Below are 22080 nucleotides of genomic sequence, written 5' to 3'. Positions count from 1 at the left end.
AGCTGAAATGATGAAAATTGCTCATTTTGTTTTTATAAAACATTTGTCAAAACGTATTGATATTTTTTGAGTAAAAGCAATACTGACATTTAAGAATCCATATTTATTTAATTCATTCATTCTTTTGACTTGTTTATTAGTGCATATGCTATAATATAAATCATACAACAGTACCTTGGACAGTTACAGTGCCGCTCCGTAAAGCTTTCAAGCAATGTCTTTTGAACGGCCGACATTACAACACGAACACGCCGTCCTTCAGGTGGTCTCGCCGGTATTAACAAGCTGTCCTGGCTTTGAATTAAAAAGTGCAATTATTTCCTCGTTGTTAAAAGAGTCTGCAAGTTCGTGTTCCATGGATATAGTGATGTTGTTGTGGAATTTGGACATCGACGATGCAAAGCGTGACTTTATTCGCTTTATTCGATGCGCAGCAGGAAAAAAAAGTCAGCAGCGCAAGTCGCTGTCATGTCTCTCCCGAATCAGAGCGAGTTTTGTGCTGTGAAATACAGCGCTGCGTGCAATAAACTCACATTCACGCAGGCGAAGTAGGTCTGTATTCAAGACAATAAAATAATAACTTTAAAATTAATAAAATATCTTCGTTAGAATGTGGTGAGTTATTCACTTCTCTGCCAGGGATGCTCTATGGTTTTAAAACCCTTTTCAAACTGTATCGTTTAGACCTGGATCATTATTTTATATTAAATGCACTGTAGTTTATTGAGGATGTCTGATGACTAGCGCGCTTCTGCTGAGCCAGCTGTGGTAGCTTAGCAACCGAGTCGCGACGTCAACACACAGAATCTGTCAGCACAGTTCAGCACGGTTGTCTAACCGTGCCGAGAATTCCGGGCTGAAAACGGTTTGTAATCGTGCCGCGCCGTTCCAGGCTCAAGTGGAGAAACAACCGTAACCGTACCGAAGTGTTCTTAGAACGGTTTGGCACGATAGTGGAAAAGCAGCTTTAGTCATTCACTGATAATGTGATCCCCATTTAGAGTTTGCAAACAATACTTTTCTGAAATGAAATTAAGGAGAATGTCTGAATGCGCAAAAATAAAACCAATCTGTCCTAAATTGATGATGTGATGTTGCACGTCACCTTGATGGATTTTTCCAGATTTCTCCTCGTTTTTCCAGGCTTTTGTTAGTCACTGTGGAGTCTGCCTTGATAGCCTGAATACTTATGGCCTGAAGGCTTATTATGTAGTAGAATATATGTAGACTTAAACTTTGTGTGCTGTTGGGGAGGTTTTCATCCACTCTGGAGTGGTTTTTAGGATATATTTGGCCACAGTTTTCTCTGTTCCTTAGCAAATGCAATGATTTTTAGTGACAAATTTTACTTTGATATGTATATTTTAGAAAAATGCTCTTGTATTTTTCACAAACTCAGCAATATGGTCTGGGCAAATTGACTTCCATTTTGTTATGTTGGTGGCTTTTCTTTTCTTTTTTTTTTTTTTGCCCCATCAACATCCAGTAGAAAAGTATTTTTGGATTGTAAAGCCATGACACAATATAATCGTGCATTCTTTGTTGGTGTTTTTCCCTGCTTGGAACAGGTCAAACTTCTGATCAGTTACAGTGCAAGCTTAGTTTCTGTCTTTTATATGGAGTGTGTGTGTGAGAGAGTATGTGTAAGAGAGATCTTTGCACACTTCAATATTGAGGTAAAGTTGGTTTTAAATTCACACATTCATTCATTGGCAACTTCTGACATGCTCCCTATATTGTTTACCATGGTAATTTGAATATTCAGTCTGAAATCAAATGCAAGTATGACTTTAAAACAACATTAGCACTACTTATTTGGCTGTAAACCATGTTGTACAATCATAGTCATTGCCTGATAATGTGATTTCGCTATTTATATTTTGCAAGTAATACTTTTCTGAAATGAAATTAAGGAGAAAGTCTGAATGTGCGAGAATAAAACCAATCTTTCCTAAATTGATGATGTGATGTTAAAGGTCACCTTGATGGATTTTTCCAGATTCCTCCTGATTTTTCCAGGCAGTTGTTAGTAACTGGAGTCTGCATTAATAGCCTGAAAGCTTATGGCCTGAAGGCTTATTATGTAGTAGAATATAGACTTAAACTTTGTGTGCTGTTGGTAGGTTTTCATCCACTCTGAGGGAATTTTTAGGATATCTTTGGCCAAAATTTTTGTGTTTCAGCAAATGCTATGATTTTTATTTACATCTTTTTTGACATGATTTAGAAAGACGCTCTTGAATTTTTCACAAACTCAACAATACAGTCTGGGCAAATTGTCTACTATTTTGTTATGTTGGTGGCTTTTCATGTTTTTTTTTTTTGCCCCATTAACCTCCAGTAGAAAAGTATTATTTGATTGTAAAGCCATGACACCATATAATCATGTATTCTTTATTGTTGGTGCTTTTCTCTGCTCAGAACAGGTCAAATTTGTCATCAGTGACACTGCATTTAACCTTAATTTTTTTTTGTTTATGGAGTGTGAGAGAGAGTATGTGTAAGAGAAATCTTTGCACACTTCAATATTGAGGTAAAGTTGGTTTTATATTTGCACATTCATTCAGTGACAACTTCTGACATGCTCCCTATATTGTTTACCATGAAGTAATCACATGCAAGTATTACTTCAAAACAACATTAGCACTACTTGTTTGACTGTGAGAAATGTACATTGATAGTCATTGCCTGATAATGTGATTTCACTATTTAGAGTTTGCAAGTAATACTTTTCTGAAATGAATTTAAGGAGAAAGTCTGAATGTGCGAAAATAAAACCAATCTTTCCTAAATTGATGATGTGATGTTGCAGGTCACCATGATTGATTTCTCCAGGTTCCTCCTGATTTTTCCAGGCTGTTTTTAGTAACTGGAGTCTGCATTGATAGCCTGAAAGCTTATGGCCTGAAAGCTTATTATAGACTTAAACATTGTGTGCTGTTGGGGATGTTTTCATCCACTCTGTGGTAATTTTTAGGATTTATTTGGCCACAATTTCATCTGTTTCTCAGCAAATGCTATGATTTTTAGTTACATTTTATTTTGACATGTATATTTTATGTAAATGCTCTTGAATTTTTCACAAACTCAACAATCAGTATGTTGGTGTTTTTCTTTTGCCCCATTGACTTCCATTATAAAAGCATTTTTGATTGTAAATCCATGACACAATATAATTGTTTACTTTTTATTGGCAGTGTTTTTTAAGGTGATCTTTTAGTATTTTCTTGTTATTTTTGTCATATTTATTAATGCTCACTTTTTAAGTCTTCATTTATTGATATACTTCAGTTTTTATATCTTTTCACATTTGTCGTGCCTGTAAAAAACTTTATATACTTTATTTATTGCGATTTCTCAGTTGTATTAGATTTTTCAAGTAATTTTTCAATTTTTTTATACGTCAGATTCAACTTGTTTGCTGAAATGCTGTTGCAGTTTTTGGATTATTTTCATTTTTACATTTTTTATTTTCCACACATAAGTTTCAAAACATGTTTAAAGAATTATGGTTATCCTTTCTGTGCAAATACAGTACTAGGGCTGCACAATATAGTGTTTCAGCATCGATATCTCAATATGGTCATTTGCAATAGTCACATCGCAGGATATACAATGTTGAGCCTGGGTGATCATTTTTCATTTTCACATGTTTTTTGAGGCCTGTGACTAATGATTTTAAACAGATTTAAGCATAAGAGATTTTACTGTTTGTAACTTTATTAATTTTGATTAATTTTATAGAATTTTTATTATTTAATTACAGTACCTGGTGGCTTAGTGGTTGGCAACTTTGCCTCACAGCAAGAAGGTTGCTGGTTCTAGTCTCTGCTGGGTCAGTTGCCATTTCTATGTGGAGTTTACATGTTCTCCCCATGTTGGTGTGGGTTTCCTCCATGGTGCTTTGGTTTCCCCCACATTCCAAACATGTGTGCTATAAGGTGAATTGAATAAACTAAATCGAGTGTATATATGTGTGAATGGATGGGTGTTTCCCAGTAATGGTGCAATATATGCGTAAACATATGCTGGAATAGTTGGCTGTTCATTCCTGTTACATGTCCATGTATTTGTTTATTTATTTTTGCTATTTTGTCACCTTCTACAATTTTGTACCCATTTTGTTTTAAGTAGGTTTCTTTGCATCTGCAGATTATTGACGCTGCAGCACTTTGAAGGTGGGGACTTGAGCGGCCCTCCAGATGTAAAGTTGTGCTCCCTTTTTTTAGCTGTGCCTTTGCTTTATGAGCACTGTGCTACGTCCGACAGATTGCACTATTATGTTTTTCGTTTTCTTTTTCATTCTTTTATAACCTATTTTAACTCATTTTAATTTGTTTTTATCTGTTTTTAATCATTTTTATTGTCTGCATTTTATGTTCCTAAACTTGTCTTTTTTATTCCTGTTTATGTAAAGCACTTTGAATTGCCACTGTGTATGAAATGTGCTATATAAATAAACTTGCCTTGCCTTATGTTCAGCCTTAGTTTTGTTGCGATTCCTTCCATACTTATTATTTTTGTGTTTATCTTAATTTTTTCTAGACCGATCCATTAGTTTTTTCCCCATCATTTGTGTTATAGTTGTGGCTGTAACAATTCCTCTGTGGCGACCCCTAATAAATAAGGAACTAAGCCGAAGGAAAATTACTGAATCAATTACTGTACCTGAATACTCTAAGACTTGCAAAAGGATAAACCGTTATTTCAATTGTATATTTTTTTATTGTATTGATCTGTGCTTGTAGATAGTTTATTATATTTTATGCAGATGCACTTCACAGAATCATCCCAATCAGTCGAAAATGATTAATTCTTTCAAAGTAGAGATATTCATGTCATCTGGTGAAATATTTAGTGAATATTTATTAAAGAATAAAAAATATTGCAATGTTCTATTTTCCAGTGCACTGTGTAGGGCTGCACGATATTGGAAAAAACTGACATTGCAACATTTTATTTTTCTGCGATACATATGGCGATATTGAGTAGAGTTTTAACAGGTGAAATGAAAAGCTCTATTTGGAAAGAATTCATAATTTTAGGATAATTTCTGATGGCAATAGGATGATTTTGTAGTGGAGCACATCTGCATAAAATATAATAAACAATCACATGATAAATACATTAAAGCAGTTACAAATGAAAAAAAATGCTTTATAGTTTTTCAGGGAGTCTAATAGTATTCAGGTAAAACAAATTGAATAATTAAATGTGAAATAAAAACACTCATTATTATTGATAGTATATATACTGTTTCTAAATAATATTAATCTTTCTTGAAGTTTGTAAAATGTTAATTTTTTGTGCCTGAATGCTTTAAACTGTCTTGATATGGGTACACGCTCAGAGTCCTTAAAACAAATGATACTTTTATAAGTATATTTCTGGTTAAACCTTGCAATTACTGCACAGGCATGTATGTTTTGAACTCCTACTCAACTATAATCTCAATTTGACATTGCAGATCCTGCTTTGTGACTATTGCGGATATGCAAAAAATTTTTGTTGAAAGTCACAAAGTTTTCTATTTGTAACCTTGTATTTGACTGAATTTATACAGTTCAGGCTTGTGGTGTTATTTTACTTTTTCTTTTTTTTAAACCATATACCTGAATACTATTTGACTGCCCAGAAAGTTTATTACACTTATCCATCACTTGCCTATCTTATCTTTGCTTGCAATTTGTTTATTAAAATTTAACTATAATTACCTTCACTAGAGAATTATTCCAATCAATTTAAATTAATACACTTTTTTTTCAAATAGTCTTTTTTAAGTTTTGTAGCAAACATATTGCAATATTTATCGCAGAAAAACTAAATGTCCGATTTTTTTTTTCCAATGTCGTGCAGCCCTACTTTGCAATCAAAAAGTGTGGTTTTAGTGGAAGTCAATGGGGCAAAAACCTAATGAAAGGCTAGTTAATTTGAACAGTCAACAAGGGTTAAAGGGACAATTTACCCCAAAATGAAAACAGTCATTTATTCATCCTGTTTTTTTTTTTTTTTTCAAACTTGTTAAAGTTTTATTATTTTGTTAAGCTCAAAGTAGTTCATTTTATTTATGTTGAGCTCTGTAAGATGGCATGATGTTAATTGGTTTGTGTTTTTTTTTCTCAGCAGGTGTGTTTCATTGGGTGATGTCCACGATGGTTTACCCCCATGACGAGGCTCTGGAGTGGATGATGCAGGGTGAAATCATGCTGACTACAACACTAAATTGGTGATCGATTTGGAGACACTGCCAGGGGAACATGCTCAACTCCTCATAACCATTCTGGACTGCAGTCAACCAGCTGGAGCGCAGGAGAAATCCACACTGCTGCTAGAGGGCATGGAGGAGGACACTGAGCTGGGCCTGGGAGAGGCACAGCGGAAACAGGAGCACAGGAGGAATCCAGACTGCTGCTGGAGGACCTGGAGGAGGACATTGAGCTGGGCCTGGGAGAGGCACAGCGGAAACAGGAGCACAGGAGGAATCCAGACTGCTGCTGGAGGACCAGGAGGAGGACATTGAGCTGGGCCTGGGAGAAGCACAGCGGAAACAGGAGCGCAGGAGAAATCCACATTGCTGCTGGAGGACATTGAGGAGGACACTGAGCTGGGCCTGGGAGAAGCACAGCGGAAACAGGAGCGCAGGAGAAATCCACACTGCTGCTGGAGGACATGGAGGACACTGAGCTGGGCCTGGGAGAAGCACAGCGGAAACAGGAGCACAGGAGAAATCCAGACTGTTGATGGAGAACCTGGAGGACATTGAGCTGGGCCTGGGAGAAGCACGGGTAAAACAAATGCGCACATACACACAGTGCTCTCATGATTATGAATTTTGGCTGATGATTAATTCAGTAAGAAATAAGTGTGATTATGCACTTCTCATAAAATTTTGCATTGACAATTACTTGTCTATTTTTGGGCCCATCCATAAATCCAATATACAGTTATGTCCATAAATATTTGAACATAAACACAACCTTTTTGGCTCTATACACTAACACATGGATTTAAAATGAAATGAGCAGGATGTTCTTTAACTGCAGATAGACAGCTTTAATAGAACAGTATTTGCTTCCAAATCAGTTGAACGCTGTAGGAAATATATCAGTTTGCACATGCCTCCCACTTTTTAAGGGACCAAAAGTAATTGGACAGAATAATTATCATAAACCAAACTTTAACTTATTAGTACTTGATTGCAAGTCCTTCGCAGTCAATTATAGCCTGAAGTCTGCAATGCATAGACATCACCAGACGCTGGGTTTCATTCCTGGTGGTGTTCTGCCAGGCCTCTACTGCAACTGTGTAGTGATAATAGGATTTATAACAAATATTAATGTCAATATTTTGGTTTTGATATTAATATTGATATTTTAGCCTCACACGGGGCATCGTTATATGTAGTTATAATTGGATTAATTAAATATTGACATCAATATTTTTGTATTAAGATTAATATTGATATTTTAGCCTCGCACCATGTAGTAAATAACAGGTTAATAACTCCTTTTAACAAGACAAAACATTGCTATTGCTCTGATACAAGTTTTATTTATGGATAAAATTACAAAGCACTGCAGTGTTTGTGTGTTCTGTGTTTGTCTGACAAAATGAGTCTTACCAAAATGTAAATATTTGAAACAAGCTGAAGCTGGTTGGTCAATTCTTGTTAAGTGACTCGTGGTGCGCTTGCGGGATTCATTGGCATGGCGCGCACCTCCATTGGAAACAACAAACTTTTGCAAACTCTAGAAATGCGCAACATGAGAACTGCCCCTAAAAGGCCGCTGTCATTTGCGATCTCCATCAGTTAATCTTCTTGCAAAGACATGGTGCGTTCACCTGATTTTTTTTTTGACAAATGGCTTGCAAATCCATTCCTTGGCAGTTTGTGGGTCCTTCACTGGGCCCCCTTAGCAAAGAAACTTTCTAAAGAGGTCTAATTTTTACTCACATTGGTGCTAGTGGGTTACATTTGGACGCTCAAGTGACCAAGGTGTAAGCAAGAGAATACGGTCATTTTTTAAATAAAAGACTTTTCAAAATAAAAGACCGTTCAGACTTGGATAATGAATAAAATGGAAGTAATTAATAATTTTTTTTTGTGCAGGCTGGGACCAATTGATTTAATATTGATTGTTGAGAACCACTGAGCTAGGGAATAAAATGAGCTAAGGTGACATGATAATTCTCCTAACTGTCCACTGCTAAGAAATTTTTTAAATGACGCGACCGCTGCCTTAACCAGTAGGAGGCACATATGCAAGCTGATGTAATTCCCACAGCGTTTACCTAATTTGGGTGTGAATACCCTCAAATTAAAGCTGACAGTCTGCAGTTAAAGCACATCTTGTTTGTTTCACTTTAAATCGATCGTGTTGCGGTTTAAGCCAAAACTGTTAGAACTGTGTCGATGTTCAAATATTTATGGACCTAACTGCATATGCATGTATGTTTGTATGTACATTTTTTTTTTTTTTTTGTAATTGAACTTTTTTATTTATTTTGAATTTTTACACCCACACAACATAAAATTTACAATACAAAATCAACATTCGAGAAATAATGTAAACAAATTATAATAAAAATAATAACAAAACAAAAAATATAACAAATATAAAATAGTACAAAACCATATAACAGACAGTCAAATTGACAACTTTTCAAGTTTCTTTTTATGTGCTCTCCAAATATTGCAAAAAGCTACCCCATTTCTGATTAAAGGTATGGGTGGAATCCTGAAGTCTTGCCAACATACGTTCATATGATGCAGTAGAAGTCATTAGTTCAATCCAATCTTTAAATGAGGGAGTATCTGAGTTCTTCCAATTTCGCAGCACCAGTCTCACAGCAATAATACATCCTGCGACGACTAGTCCAGCCTGTGTTTTAGATATTCCGTTCTGTAAAATCGATGTATCACCAAGAAGACAGACTCTTGGAGAATAAGGTAAAGGTTGTCCCAGCCATTTCTCAAGGTTTTGAATAACTCTTGTCCAGAATGGAGCCACCAAATGACAGCTCCACGTTAAATGTAAAAAAGTGCCCACAGACTGACCACATTTCCAACAGTGGTTATTTTCCATTAATCCTATCCTATACAGTCTTACTGGTGTCCAGTAATATCGATTAATTATCTTGTAATGTATGAGTTTACTCCTAACATCTCTCACAGTAGCACCTATACCAGAAACTACTGCCTCCCATTCACCCTCTTCAAATTCCACCTCCAGGTCTTTCTCCCAGATAATTCTTAAATGATCACTTTTTCCATACATGTTGTTTGCAGCAATCTTATAGACAAAAGATGTGGTTTGCATCGACTTTGGCATATTTAGAAACCCTAATAAAACAGTTTCTTCTGCTCCTGGCTTAAATCCCACAGTTTTTATACTACTATGCAGCTGTATATATTTCCAGAAATCCCCTTTATCTACTAGATTGAATTTGTCTTTCAATTCCTGAAATGAATACAGTGCGCCTTGTCCATATAGATCATCAACTGTTTTCAGACCTTTTTTACACCAATCTTTCCAATAGACTGTTTTTTTTCCTATCTTAATAGCAGGGTTATTCCATAATGAAGAATAGCCTTGTTTATGATGGGACAAATTAAATATCTTATGTATTTTTTTCCAGACCTGCTGAGAGTGTTCCAGTATAGGGTTAACTTCCCCATTCCTAATATAAGATAAAGATTTCTGAGATAAAGCATCAATAACCCTGAATGGGAAAGTTAGCGTTTTCTCTATTTCGATCCAACTTATACCCTCTACATTATCACCTGACCAATGTTTACATATTTTAATAATCTCAAATGCAGTATTATAAAGCTCTATATTTGGTAATGCCAAACCCCCCTTTATTCTAGTGGTAAACATATTTTTCATACTTATTCTGGGCTTCTTCCCTTCCCACAGAAAGTCCCTAACTAGTTGATTGTATTGCTTAAAGATGGATTCAGGAAACTCCAAAGGGATCATCATAGAGATATAATTAATCTTTGATGATACCATCATTTTAATTGCATTAACCTTCCCCCACAAAGACAAATTTAACACTTTCCATTTATCAAAGTTTGTTCTAACATTTTGAAGCATAGGGGTTATATTCATCTGAACAACATCATACAAGTCCCTTGAGAGCCTAACACCTAAATACTTCATCCCAGTTGGTATCCATTTAAAGGAGAAAGCGCTCACATCAGCCAACGAACATCCCACAGACACTGGCATTACCTCAGATTTCACCCAATTAACTTTGTAACCAGATATTTGAGAAAAACGTTCGATAGTATCCATCATAGGAGGTATAGATGTCCTTGGATTTGAAAGCAAAAGAAGAATATCATCAGCATATAAAAAACACTTATATTCCCTCTCTCCTAACTGGACACCATTCACTCTTATGTCATTCCTAATTGCAACTGCTAAGGGCTCCAGAAACAAAGTAAAAAGCAAAGGAGACAGGGGGTCCCCTTGCCTGGTGCCTCGCTTTAATTTAAAGAAAGGGGAGATAATGCCATTTGTAAGAACGGCTGCACGTGGGGCGGAATATAGCACCTTGACCCACTTAAGAAAAGTTGGCCCAAAGCCAAACATTTGCAACGTATAAGTTAAATAGCCCCATTCTACTCTATCAAATGCCTTCATCGCATCTAATGAAAAAGCAGCAACTGGATCATTCTCATTGCGGCTTTGCCAGATGAGATGAAGTAGTGACCGAAGATTATCAGAAGAAGATCTCCCTTTTATAAAACCTACCTGGTCGCTATGTACGATATTGGATAAAATGCCCTCCAACCTCAATGCTAATACTTTAGATAAAATTTTACAATCAACATTTTCTAAACTAACTGGTCTATAACTCCCAGGATCATAAAGATCCTTATCCTTTTTAAGAATTAACGTAATTAGCGCATCATTAAATGTTGGGGGCATCTGCTCCAGTAACAAGGTTTCCTTATACACCCCTTCCAATATTGGTGCAACAATGTCAATGTACTTCTTATAGTATTCGGCAGGAAAGCCATCTAAACCTGGTGACTTAGCGGCCTTCATTGACATTATCGCAGCCCTAATTTCAGATTCTTCTATTGGTGCATCCAACATCTCAAGCTGGTCTGAGGACAAGGTGGGAAGTGTAATTTTGGAGAAAAAATCTCTATATTTAGTACAGTCTGGGGATGACTCTGCCTCATATAGTTTACTATAAAACTTTTCAAAGACCTTATTAATATCCATGTTTGCAGTCACCACTTCATCTTTTTCATTTTTGATAGCTGAAATTAAGAAACTAGCATCCTTTTGTTTCAATTGCCTTGCTAACAATTTATCAGCCTTTTCTCCACTTTCATAGAAAGCTGTGCGCATCCTAAACATTGCATACTCTGCTTTTCTATTGTAAATATCATTAAGCTGATATTTCAGATCGCAGACTTGTTTTAAAATATTATCTGAAAACTTTAGTGATAATTGCCTGTCTAAAACTTTAATTCTGGCCTCAATGTCCTTAACTTTTTCCTTGTCAAGTCTTTTTACCAAGCTAGCATATTGTATTACGTTACCCCTGACATAAGCTTTTGATGCTTCCCATACCGTTCCCAGCCTCTCTGTGGTACCAACATTAATCTCGAAAAATTCCTTTAAGTCAGCTCCCAATTTTGTACTAAAATTTAAGTCCTGAAGCAAGGATATATTGAATCTCCATCTGTTTTGTTTTATTGTCTTAGATTTAGTGTCTAATGTCATCTCCACTGGTGCGTGATCTGACAAAGCAATCACGCCTATCTTACAGTCTACTACTGACTCTACTAAATCACCAGAAACCAAAAAGTAATCTATTCTTGAGTAAGATTTATGATTATGTGAAAAGAAGGTATACTTTCTCTCTCTAGGATTGACAAGCCTCCATATGTCCACCAACCCCAAATCTTTCATCATTAATTGTATAGCTAATCTGTCTCTGGGCATATTTTTATGGTAGGTTGTTCTATCCAGATAGGCATCTTGCACCTGATTAAAATCACCTGCAATTATTAACTGATTACCTGCTTGTCCCCCAATCATCTTATTAACCATATGAAAAAATACACTATCCTCCTTATTTGGAGCATAAATATTGCAAATATTAACTTTTTGCCCATCAACCATGGCTTCCAACCATATAAATCTCCCCTCCTCATCCTTCTTTTGTTTAATCATGACAAAATTTACCCTCTTATGCACTAATATTGCTACCCCATTCCTCTTACTATTATATGAATTATGAAACACCTGTCCCACCCAGTCACGTTTAAGTTTTTCAGCCTCTGGACCCATCATATGCGTTTCTTGAATTAAAGCAATGTCCACGTCTATAGATTTAAGGTAACCTAACCATTTTTTTCTTTTAACTGGATTATGAGAACCATTTATATTCCAGGATATTATTTTTAAATATTTAGCCGTTCCATGCATGTCTCCCAACTATATATAAACACTTGCTGTCTGTAAAAAACATACATACAAAAGTAAAAAAGTAAAAATAAAAGACATAAACGAACTCTGTAAACATTAACTTCAAGAACTTAAAACCCTTGAACCCTCCCAAGTTACATCCTTTCACTAAAAGAAGGCCCCTCCCCATACACGAGCAGTGAAGCGCTGATGATGGAACCACCTGTCGACCCCGCCCCAGAACGTTCTTGTAAATCGCATGTTAACACCCCATCAAACTTGCTGTAGATCCCTTTGTCCTTACATTGGTTGCAGACCTAGTCTGTTTGTTTTTATCTTAGCATCAAATAACATAACTTTTGTCCCCAGAAAGCAACTTCCGTACCTCAGTCCTTTTCAGACAATAACATCAGCGCCTTGTTATGATCATCAAAGCTCACTCGCTGTCCTTTCCATGTGAAGCGTATTACTGCAGGATACGCCAGAGTAAAACGGATATCCAGCTCGTGAAGCCTCTTTCTGACCGCTGTGAACCGCCGTCTTTTTTCCGCCACATCTCTCGTCATGTCAGGAAACAGCGATATTTTAGAACTCCTCCACATGATACTGCCACCTTCCCGCACTTTCATTCTCACTGCTGCCATAACCCTCTCTCTTTCCAGAAAACTGTGAAAGCGCATAATAACGGGGCGAGGGGGCTTGTTTTCATCCGGCATTGGAACCAAAGATCGGTGGACACGCTGTAACTCCGTTTCGGAGATATCCACATCCAGAGCCTCGGAGAGAATCAGCCTTACACATTCCCGCAGATTACCATTCTCGGACTTTTCCTTAAGTCCTATTAGACGTAGATTCATGCGCCGCTCCCTATTTACCATATCCGAAACCGAATCCCGAAGATCTGCACAGTCTTTAGCACTTTTTTCGGCCATTTGTTGCAGGCGCTCGTTCTCGTCTTCAAGCACTCCAATTCGAGCCTCTGCCTCGTCAAGCCGTTGCGCCATGGCGGCCGCGTCCGCCTTCATCTGAAACTGCGTAGTCTTCACACTCGTTACATCTGCCTGCAAAGTTGACAAATTTGCACTAAATCGTGCCATTTCATCCATTGCTGCTTTTAACGCAGCCTGTAACTCCGCGAACCCTGGTGGTGTAGTAACGTGTCCCAATCGAGCGTCTTTTTCTCGAATCTCGGCAGGCCCGTCACTCGCCATTGCGCCCTGCTTTGCAGCTCGCGCCTTCGATGTAAACTTGGATGTCATAACCGAGCAATTGCAAAATTCTTTTTTTATATTCAATTACCGCTGAGCTATTGTACTAATAGTTAACAGTGGGGTGCTAACTTACTAAAAATAAATAAATTAACGAGGTCAAGCCGGAGCTAGTCTTCAGCCCTCCATCTTGTTCAACGGTCCCACGTGACTCCGTTTGTATGTACATTTGAAGTCAGAATGTTTAACCCTCATGAATTATTAGCCCCCTTTATATTTTTACCCCAGTTTCCATTTAAAGGAAATAATTTTTATTTTTAACACTATTCTTAACGTAACAGTTTTAATAACTTATTTCTAGTAATCCATTTGTTTTATATTATTCATGATGAAAGAACATATTGTACTAGATATTTTTCAATATACTAGTATTCAGCTTTAAGTGACATTTAAAGGCTTAACTAAGTTAATTAGGCAAGTCATTGAATAACTGTGATTTGTTCTGTAGAGGACTGAAAAAATATTGCTTGAGGGGCTAATAATGTTAACCTTTAAATGAATTAAAAAAAAAATTAAAACTGCTTTTATTCTAGCTGAAATAAAACAACTAAGACTTTCTCCGGAAGAGAAAATATTATTGGATATACTGTGAAAATTTCCTTTTGCCATTAAAATCACTTAAAAATTTTTTGAAAAAGAATAAATATTTAACTGAAGGGTGAATAATTTTGCCCTTAATTGTATATGTATGTTATTTATTAAATTGTTGATCTATTATACTAAGACCTTTTCACATTTCCAGGTTTCCCTGTAACGGAAGTCACCACTTATAAGTAAACATAGAAGGCATGGATTAGAAATATTTTTTTTTACAAACCTATTTGCTGAAATAAGAAAATCTCCACACAAGTGTTATCAAGATTTTCAGAAAAAGGAAAATTTGTGTGAGAAGAGAGAATAACATCAAATTTGCTAGCGCGCTATTAGACAATGCATTATAAACGCCTTTACAATCTGAAATTTATTTTTTGTATTGTCATACAAAGATAGTATAATAGATATGTAAATACATATAAATGTAAAACAATCTAAATAACAGGCATTAAAGAATTTAAAATGCTGATGATCGTATCATGACATTAATTATAAAAAATCCATTATACTGGAAATACAGTTTTTATGTATACATAATGCAAATGTCTGTGTTGTCAGATCATCAGCGTGTTGGCAGAACCAGTCGCTGCGGTAAAAGCTGGACAACACCCAACACAAACTGCAGAAGAGCAAACAGAGCATCGCACAGCTGGAGGAGGAGAAGCACCTGGAGTTTATCAACCACATTGCGCTGATCAGGTAGCTGAAAAAAAACGAAAATGTCAAGTGTGCGCCAAAACATGTGACGCAAGCTAATCGTGTCGCAGAAAGAGAAACTGTCTAAAATCGAAATGCCATGAAAAAAATCGAAAATGTGAAGTGCACGCAAAACATGTGACGCAAGCTAAACATGTGTCGCTAAATAGAAACGGTGTCTAAAATAGAAATGTCACGAAAAAAATCGAAAATGTGAAGTGCACTAAAAACATGCGACACAAGCTAAACATGTGTCGCAAAAATAGAAACGGTTTCTAAAATAGAAAGAGTCTAGAAAGAGAAATAGAAAGAGTCTAAAATAGACTTGTCATGAAAAAAATCGAAAATGTCACTTGTGCACCAAAACATGCGACGCAAGCTAATCATGTGTCGCAGACATAGAAACTGTCTAAAATCGAAATGTCACAAAAAAAATCGTAAATGTCAAGTGTGCGCCAAAACATGCGACGCAAGCTAATCATGTGTCACAAAAATAGAAACGGTTTCTAAAATCTAAATGTCACTAAAAAAATCGAAAATGTGAAGTGCACGCAAAACATGTGACGCAAGCTAATCGTGTCGCAGAAAGAGAAACTGTCTAAAATCGAAATGCCATGAAAAAATCGAAAATGCTGAGTGCACGCAAAACATGCTACACAAGCTAAACATGTGTCGCTAAATAGAAACGGTGTCTAAAATAGAAATGTCACAAAAAAATTAAAAATGTGAAGTGCACGCAAAACATGCGACACAAGCTAAACATGTGTCGCTAAATAGAAACGGTGTCTAAAATAAAAATGTCACGAAAAAAAAAAATATGTTAAGTGCACGCAAAACATGCGACACAAGCTAAACATGTGTCGCTAAATAGAAACGGTATCTAAAATAGAAATGTCATGAAACAAATTAAAAATGTGAAGTGCACGCAAAACATGCGACACAAGCTAAACATGTGTAGTTAAATAGAAACGGTTTCTAAAATAGAAATGTCACGAAAAAAATCGAAAATGTGAAGTGTGCACCAAAACATGCGACACAAGCTAAACATGTGTCGCAAAAATAGAAACGGTTTCTAAAATAGAAATGTCAAAAAGCTAGGGTGCTCTGATCGGTCAGGTTGCCTTGTGTCCTCTGACTGGTCAGTTGGACCCTGGGTCCTCTGGTTGGTCAGGTGGCCGTACGTGCACTTATTAATCTGAAAGCTGATGTGCTCTTCATGGGCCGTACGTGCGCTGATTAATCTGAAAGCTGATGTGCTCTCTTGATCGACCGGGTGGCCTGGGGTGCTCTGATTGGTCAGGAGGCAGCTGTGTGCACTGGCTGGTCAAGTGCCTTACACCGTGCCTTCGCAAAACATGTGATGCAAGCTAAACATGTGTCGCAAAAATAGAAACGATGTCTAAAATCGAAATGTCACAAAAAAATCGAAAATGTTAAGTGCACGCAAAACATGCGACACAAGCTAAACATGTGTCGCTAAATAGAATCGGTGTCTAAAATAGAAATGTCACAAAAAAATCGAAAATGTGAAGTGCACGAAAAATATGCGACAGAAGCTAAACGTGTCGCAAAAAAAGAAACGGTTTCTAAAATAGAAATGTCACGAAAAAAAGCGAAAATGTGAAGTGTGCACCAAAACATGCGACACAAGCTAAACATGTGTCGCAAAAATAGAAACGGTTTCTAAAATAGAAATGTCAAAAAGCTAGGGTGCTCTGATCGGTCAGGTTGCCTTGTGTGCTCTGACTGGTCAGTTGGACCCTGGGTCCTCTGGTTGGTCAGGTGGCCGTACGTGCGCTTATTAATCTGAAAGCTGATGTGCTCTTCATGGGCCGTACGTGCGCTGATTAATCTGAAAGCTGATGTGCTGTCTTGATCGACCGGGTGGCCTGGGGTGCTCTGATTGGTCAGGAGGCAGCTGTGTGCACTGGCTGGTCAAGTGCCTTACACCGTGCCTTCGCAAAACATGCGACGCAAGCTAAACATGTGTCGCAAAAAAAGAAAGAGTCTAAAATAGACTTGTCACGAAAAAAATCGAAAATGTCACTTGTGCACCAAAACATGCGACGCAAGCTAATCATGTGTCGCAGAAATAGAAACTGTCTAAAATCCAAATGTCACGAAAAAAATCGAAAATGTGAAGTGCACGCAAAACATGCGACACAAGCTAAACATGTGTCGTTAAATAGAAACGGTGTCTAAAATAAAAATGTCACGAAAACAATAAAAAATGTTAAGTGCACGCAAAACATGCGACACAAGCTAAACATGTGTCGCTAAATAGAAACGGTGTCTAAAATAGAAATGTCACGAAACAAATTAAAAATGTGAAGTGCACGCAAAACATGCGACACAAGCTAAACATGTGTCGTTAAATAGAAACGTGTCTAAAATAGAAATGTCACAAAAAAATCGAAAATGTGAAGTGCACGAAAAACATGCGACACAAGCTAAACATGTGTTGCAAAAATAGAAACGGTTTCTAAAATAGAAATGTCACGAAAAAAAGCGAAAATGTGAAGTGTGCACCAAAACATGCGACACAAGCTAAACATGTGTCGCAAAAATAGAAACGGTTTCTAAAATAGAAATGTCAAAAAGCTAGGGTGCTCTGATCGGTCAGGTTGCCTTGTGTGCTCTGACTGGTCAGTTGGACCCTGGGTCCTCTGGTTGGTCAGGTGGCCGTACGTGCGCTTATTAATCTGAAAGCTGATGTGCTCTTCCTGGGCCGTACGTGCGCTGATTAATCTGAAAGCTGATGTGCTCTCTTGATCGACCGGGTGGCCTGGGGTGCTCTGATTGGTCAGGAGGCAGCTGTGTGCACTGGCTGGTCAAGTGCCTTACACCGTGCCTTCGCAAAACATGCGACGCAAGCTAAACATGTGTCGCAAAAATAGAAAAGATATCTAAAAGCTGAATGTCGCTAAAAAAATCGAAAATGTGAAGTGCACGCACAACATGCGACGCAAGCTAAACATGTGTCGCAGAAATAGAATTGATGTCTAAAATCGAAATGTCACAAAAAAAATCGAAAATGTTAAGTGCACGCAAAACATGCGACACAAGCTAAACATGTGTCGCTAAATAGAAACGGTGTCTAAAATAGAAATGTCACAAAAAAAATCGAAAATGTGAAGTGCACGAAAAATATGCGACACAAGCTAAACATGTGTTGCAAAAATAGAAACGGTTTCTAAAATAGAAATGTCACGAAAAAAATCGAAAATGTGAAGTGTGCACCAAAACATGCGACACAAGCTAAACATGTGTCGCAAAAATAGAAACGGTTTCTAAAATAGAAATGTCAAAAAGCTAGGGTGCTCTGATCGGTCAGGTTGCCTTGTGTGCTCTGACTGGTCAGTTAGACCCTGGGTCCTTTGGTTGGTCAGGTGGCCGTACGTGCGCTTATTAATCTGAAAGCTGATGTGCTCTTCATGGGCCGTACGTGCGCTGATTAATCTGAAAGCTGATGTGCTCTCTTGATCGACCGGGTGGCCTGGGGTGCTCTGATTGGTCAGGAGGCAGCTGTGTGCACTGGCTGGTCAAGTGCCTTACACCGTGCCTTCGCAAAACATGCGACGCAAGCTAAACATGTGTCGCAAAAAAAGAAAGAGTCTAAAATAGACTTGTCACGAAAAAAATCGAAAATGTCACTTGTGCACCAAAACATGCGACGCAAGCTAATCATGTGTCGCAGAAATAGAAACTGTCTAAAATCCAAATGTCACGAAAAAAATCGAAAATGTGAAGTGCACGCAAAACATGCGACACAAGCTAAACATGTGTCGCTAAATAGAAACGGTGTCTAAAATAGAAATGTCACGAAACAAATTAAAAATGTGAAGTGCACGCAAAACATGCGACACAAGCTAAACATGTGTCGTTAAATAGAAACGTGTCTAAAATAGAAATGTCACAAAAAAAATCGAAAATGTGAAGTGCACGAAAAACATGCGACACAAGCTAAACATGTGTTGCAAAAATAGAAACGGTTTCTAAAATAGAAATGTCACGAAAAAAAGCGAAAATGTGAAGTGTGCACTAAAACATGCGACACAAGCTAAACATGTGTCGCAAAAATAGAAACGGTTTCTAAAATAGAAATGTCAAAAAGCTAGGGTGCTCTGATCGGTCAGGTTGCCTTGTGTGCTCTGACTGGTCAGTTGGACCCTGGGTCCTCTGGTTGGTCAGGTGGCCGTACGTGCGCTTATTAATCTGAAAGCTGATGTGCTCTTCATGGGCCGTACGTGCGCTGATTAATCTGAAAGCTGATGTGCTCTCTTGATCGACCGGGTGGCCTGGGGTGCTCTGATTGGTCAGAAGGCAGCTGTGTGCACTGGCTGGTCAAGTGCCTTACACCGTGCCTTCGCAAAACATGCGACGCAAGCTAAACATGTGTCGCAAAAATAGAAAAGATATCTAAAAGCTGAATGTCGCTAAAAAAATAGAAAATGTGAAGTGCACGCACAACATGCGACGCAAGCTAAACGTGTCGCAGAAATAGAAACGATGTCTAAAATCGAAATGTCACAAAAAAAATAGAAAATGTTAAGTGCACGCAAAACATGCGACACAAGCTAAACATGTGTCGCTAAATAGAAACGGTGTCTAAAATAGAAATGTCACAAAAAAAATCGAAAATGTGAAGTGCACGAAAAATATGTGACACAAGCTAAACATGTGTCGCAAAAATAGAAACGGTTTCTAAAATAGAAATGTCAAAAAGCTAGGGTGCTCTGATCGGTCAGGTTGCCTTGTGTGCTCTGACTGGTCAGTTGGACCCTGGGTCCTCTGGTTGGTCAGGTGGCCGTACGTGCGCTTATTAATCTGAAAGCTGATGTGCTCTTCTTGGGCCGTACGTGCGCTGATTAATCTGAAAGCTGATGTGCTCTCTTGATCGACCGGGTGGCCTGGGGTGCTCTGATTGGTCAGGAGGCAGCTGTGTGCACTGGCTGGTCAAGTGCCTTACACCGTGCCTTCGCAAAACATGCGACGCAAGCTAAACATGTGTCGCAAAAAAAGAAAGAGTCTAAAATAGACTTGTCACGAAAAAAATCGAAAATGTCACTTGTGCACCAAAACATGCGACGCAAGCTAATCATGTGTCGCAGAAATAGAAACTGTCTAAAATCCAAATGTCACGAAAAAAATCGAAAATGTGAAGTGCACGCAAAACATGCGACACAAGCTAAACATGTGTCGTTAAATAGAAACGGTGTCTAAAATAAAAAATGTCACGAAAACAATAAAAAATGTTAAGTGCACGCAAAACATGCGACACAAGCTAAACATGTGTCGCTAAATAGAAACGGTGTCTAAAATAGAAATGTCACGAAACAAATTAAAAATGTGAAGTGCACGCAAAACATGCGACACAAGCTAAACATGTGTCGTTAAATAGAAACGTGTCTAAAATAGAAATGTCACAAAAATAATCGAAAATGTGAAGTGCACGAAAAACATGCGACACAAGCTAAACATGTGTTGCAAAAATAGAAACGGTTTCTAAAATAGAAATGTCACGAAAAAAATCGAAAATGTGAAGTGTGCACCAAAACATGCGACACAAGCTAAACATGTGTCGCAAAAATAGAAACGGTTTCTAAAATAGAAATGTTAAAAAGCTAGGGTGCTCTGATCGGTCAGGTTGCCTTGTGTGCTCTGACTGGTCAGTTGGACCCTGGGTCCTCTGGTTGGTCAGGTGGCCGTACGTGCGCTTATTAATCTGAAAGCTGATGTGCTCTTCATGGGCCGTACGTGCGCTGATTAATCTGAAAGCTGATGTGCTCTCTTGATCGACCGGGTGGCCTGGGGTGCTCTGATTGGTCAGGAGGCAGCTGTGTGCACTGGCTGGTCAAGTGCCTTACACCGTGCCTTCGCAAAACATGCGACGCAAGCTAAACATGTGTCGCAAAAAAAGAAAGAGTCTAAAATAGACTTGTCACGAAAAAAATCGAAAATGTCACTTGTGCACCAAAACATGCGACGCAAGCTAATCATGTGTCGCAGAAATAGAAACTGTCTAAAATCCAAATGTCACGAAAAAAATCGAAAATGTGAAGTGCACGCAAAACATGCGACACAAGCTAAACATGTGTCGTTAAATAGAAACGGTGTCTAAAATAAAAAATGTCACGAAAACAATAAAAAATGTTAAGTGCACGCAAAACATGCGACACAAGCTAAACATGTGTCGCTAAATAGAAACGGTGTCTAAAATAGAAATGTCACGAAACAAATTAAAAATGTGAAGTGCACGCAAAACATGCGACACAAGCTAAACATGTGTCATTAAATAGAAACGTGTCTAAAATAGAAATGTCACAAAAAAATCGAAAATGTGAAGTGCACGCAAAACATGCGACACAAGCTAAACATGTGTCGCTAAATAGAAACGGTGTCTAAAATAGAAATGTCACGAAACAAATTAAAAATGTGAAGTGCACGCAAAACATGCGACACAAGCTAAACATGTGTCGTTAAATAGAAACGTGTCTAAAATAGAAATGTCACAAAAATAATCGAAAATGTGAAGTGCACGAAAAACATGCGACACAAGCTAAACATGTGTTGCAAAAATAGAAACGGTTTCTAAAATAGAAATGTCACGAAAAAAATCGAAAATGTGAAGTGTGCACCAAAACATGCGACACAAGCTAAACATGTGTCGCAAAAATAGAAACGGTTTCTAAAATAGAAATGTTAAAAAGCTAGGGTGCTCTGATCGGTCAGGTTGCCTTGTGTGCTCTGACTGGTCAGTTGGACCCTGGGTCCTCTGGTTGGTCAGGTGGCCGTACGTGCGCTTATTAATCTGAAAGCTGATGTGCTCTTCATGGGCCGTACGTGCGCTGATTAATCTGAAAGCTGATGTGCTCTCTTGATCGACCGGGTGGCCTGGGGTGCTCTGATTGGTCAGGAGGCAGCTGTGTGCACTGGCTGGTCAAGTGCCTTACACCGTGCCTTCGCAAAACATGCGACGCAAGCTAAACATGTGTCGCAAAAATAGAAAAGATATCTAAAAGCTGAATGTCGCTAAAAAAATCGAAAATGTGAAGTGCACGCACAACATGCGACGCAAGCTAAAC

General features: G+C 37.9%; 1 protein-coding gene across 3 annotated transcripts in view; it reads left to right on the top strand.

Annotated features, from left to right (window-relative positions):
* LOC147834307 (uncharacterized) overlaps positions 1 to 22080 on the top strand; it is an 84849-nt gene that overhangs the window by 6220 nt on the left and 56549 nt on the right. Inside the window, exons 2-5 of one of the 3 annotated variants that reach the window (XR_015506391.2) lie at positions 6124 to 6785; positions 14858 to 15027; positions 15445 to 15720; positions 16609 to 17189. Coding sequence is in view for 2 of the 3 variants with exons in the window: in XM_087279767.1 (XP_087135893.1) it covers positions 6741 to 6785; positions 14858 to 14998 (186 nt within the window). In the remaining variant the exon portion in view is untranslated. Of the gene's footprint in view, positions 1 to 6123; positions 6786 to 14857; positions 15028 to 15444; positions 15721 to 16608; positions 17190 to 22080 lie in introns of those variants that run through there. The other 2 variants (XM_087279767.1, XM_087279765.1) reach the window with 2 other exon arrangements.

This window comes from Danio rerio, chromosome 13 (genome assembly GCF_052040795.2).
Source record: "Danio rerio strain M-AB ecotype USA chromosome 13, GRCz13ab, whole genome shotgun sequence".
NCBI classification, from domain to species: Eukaryota; Metazoa; Chordata; class Actinopteri; order Cypriniformes; family Danionidae; genus Danio; species Danio rerio.
This window is presented reverse-complemented; position numbering and strand designations above follow the sequence as displayed.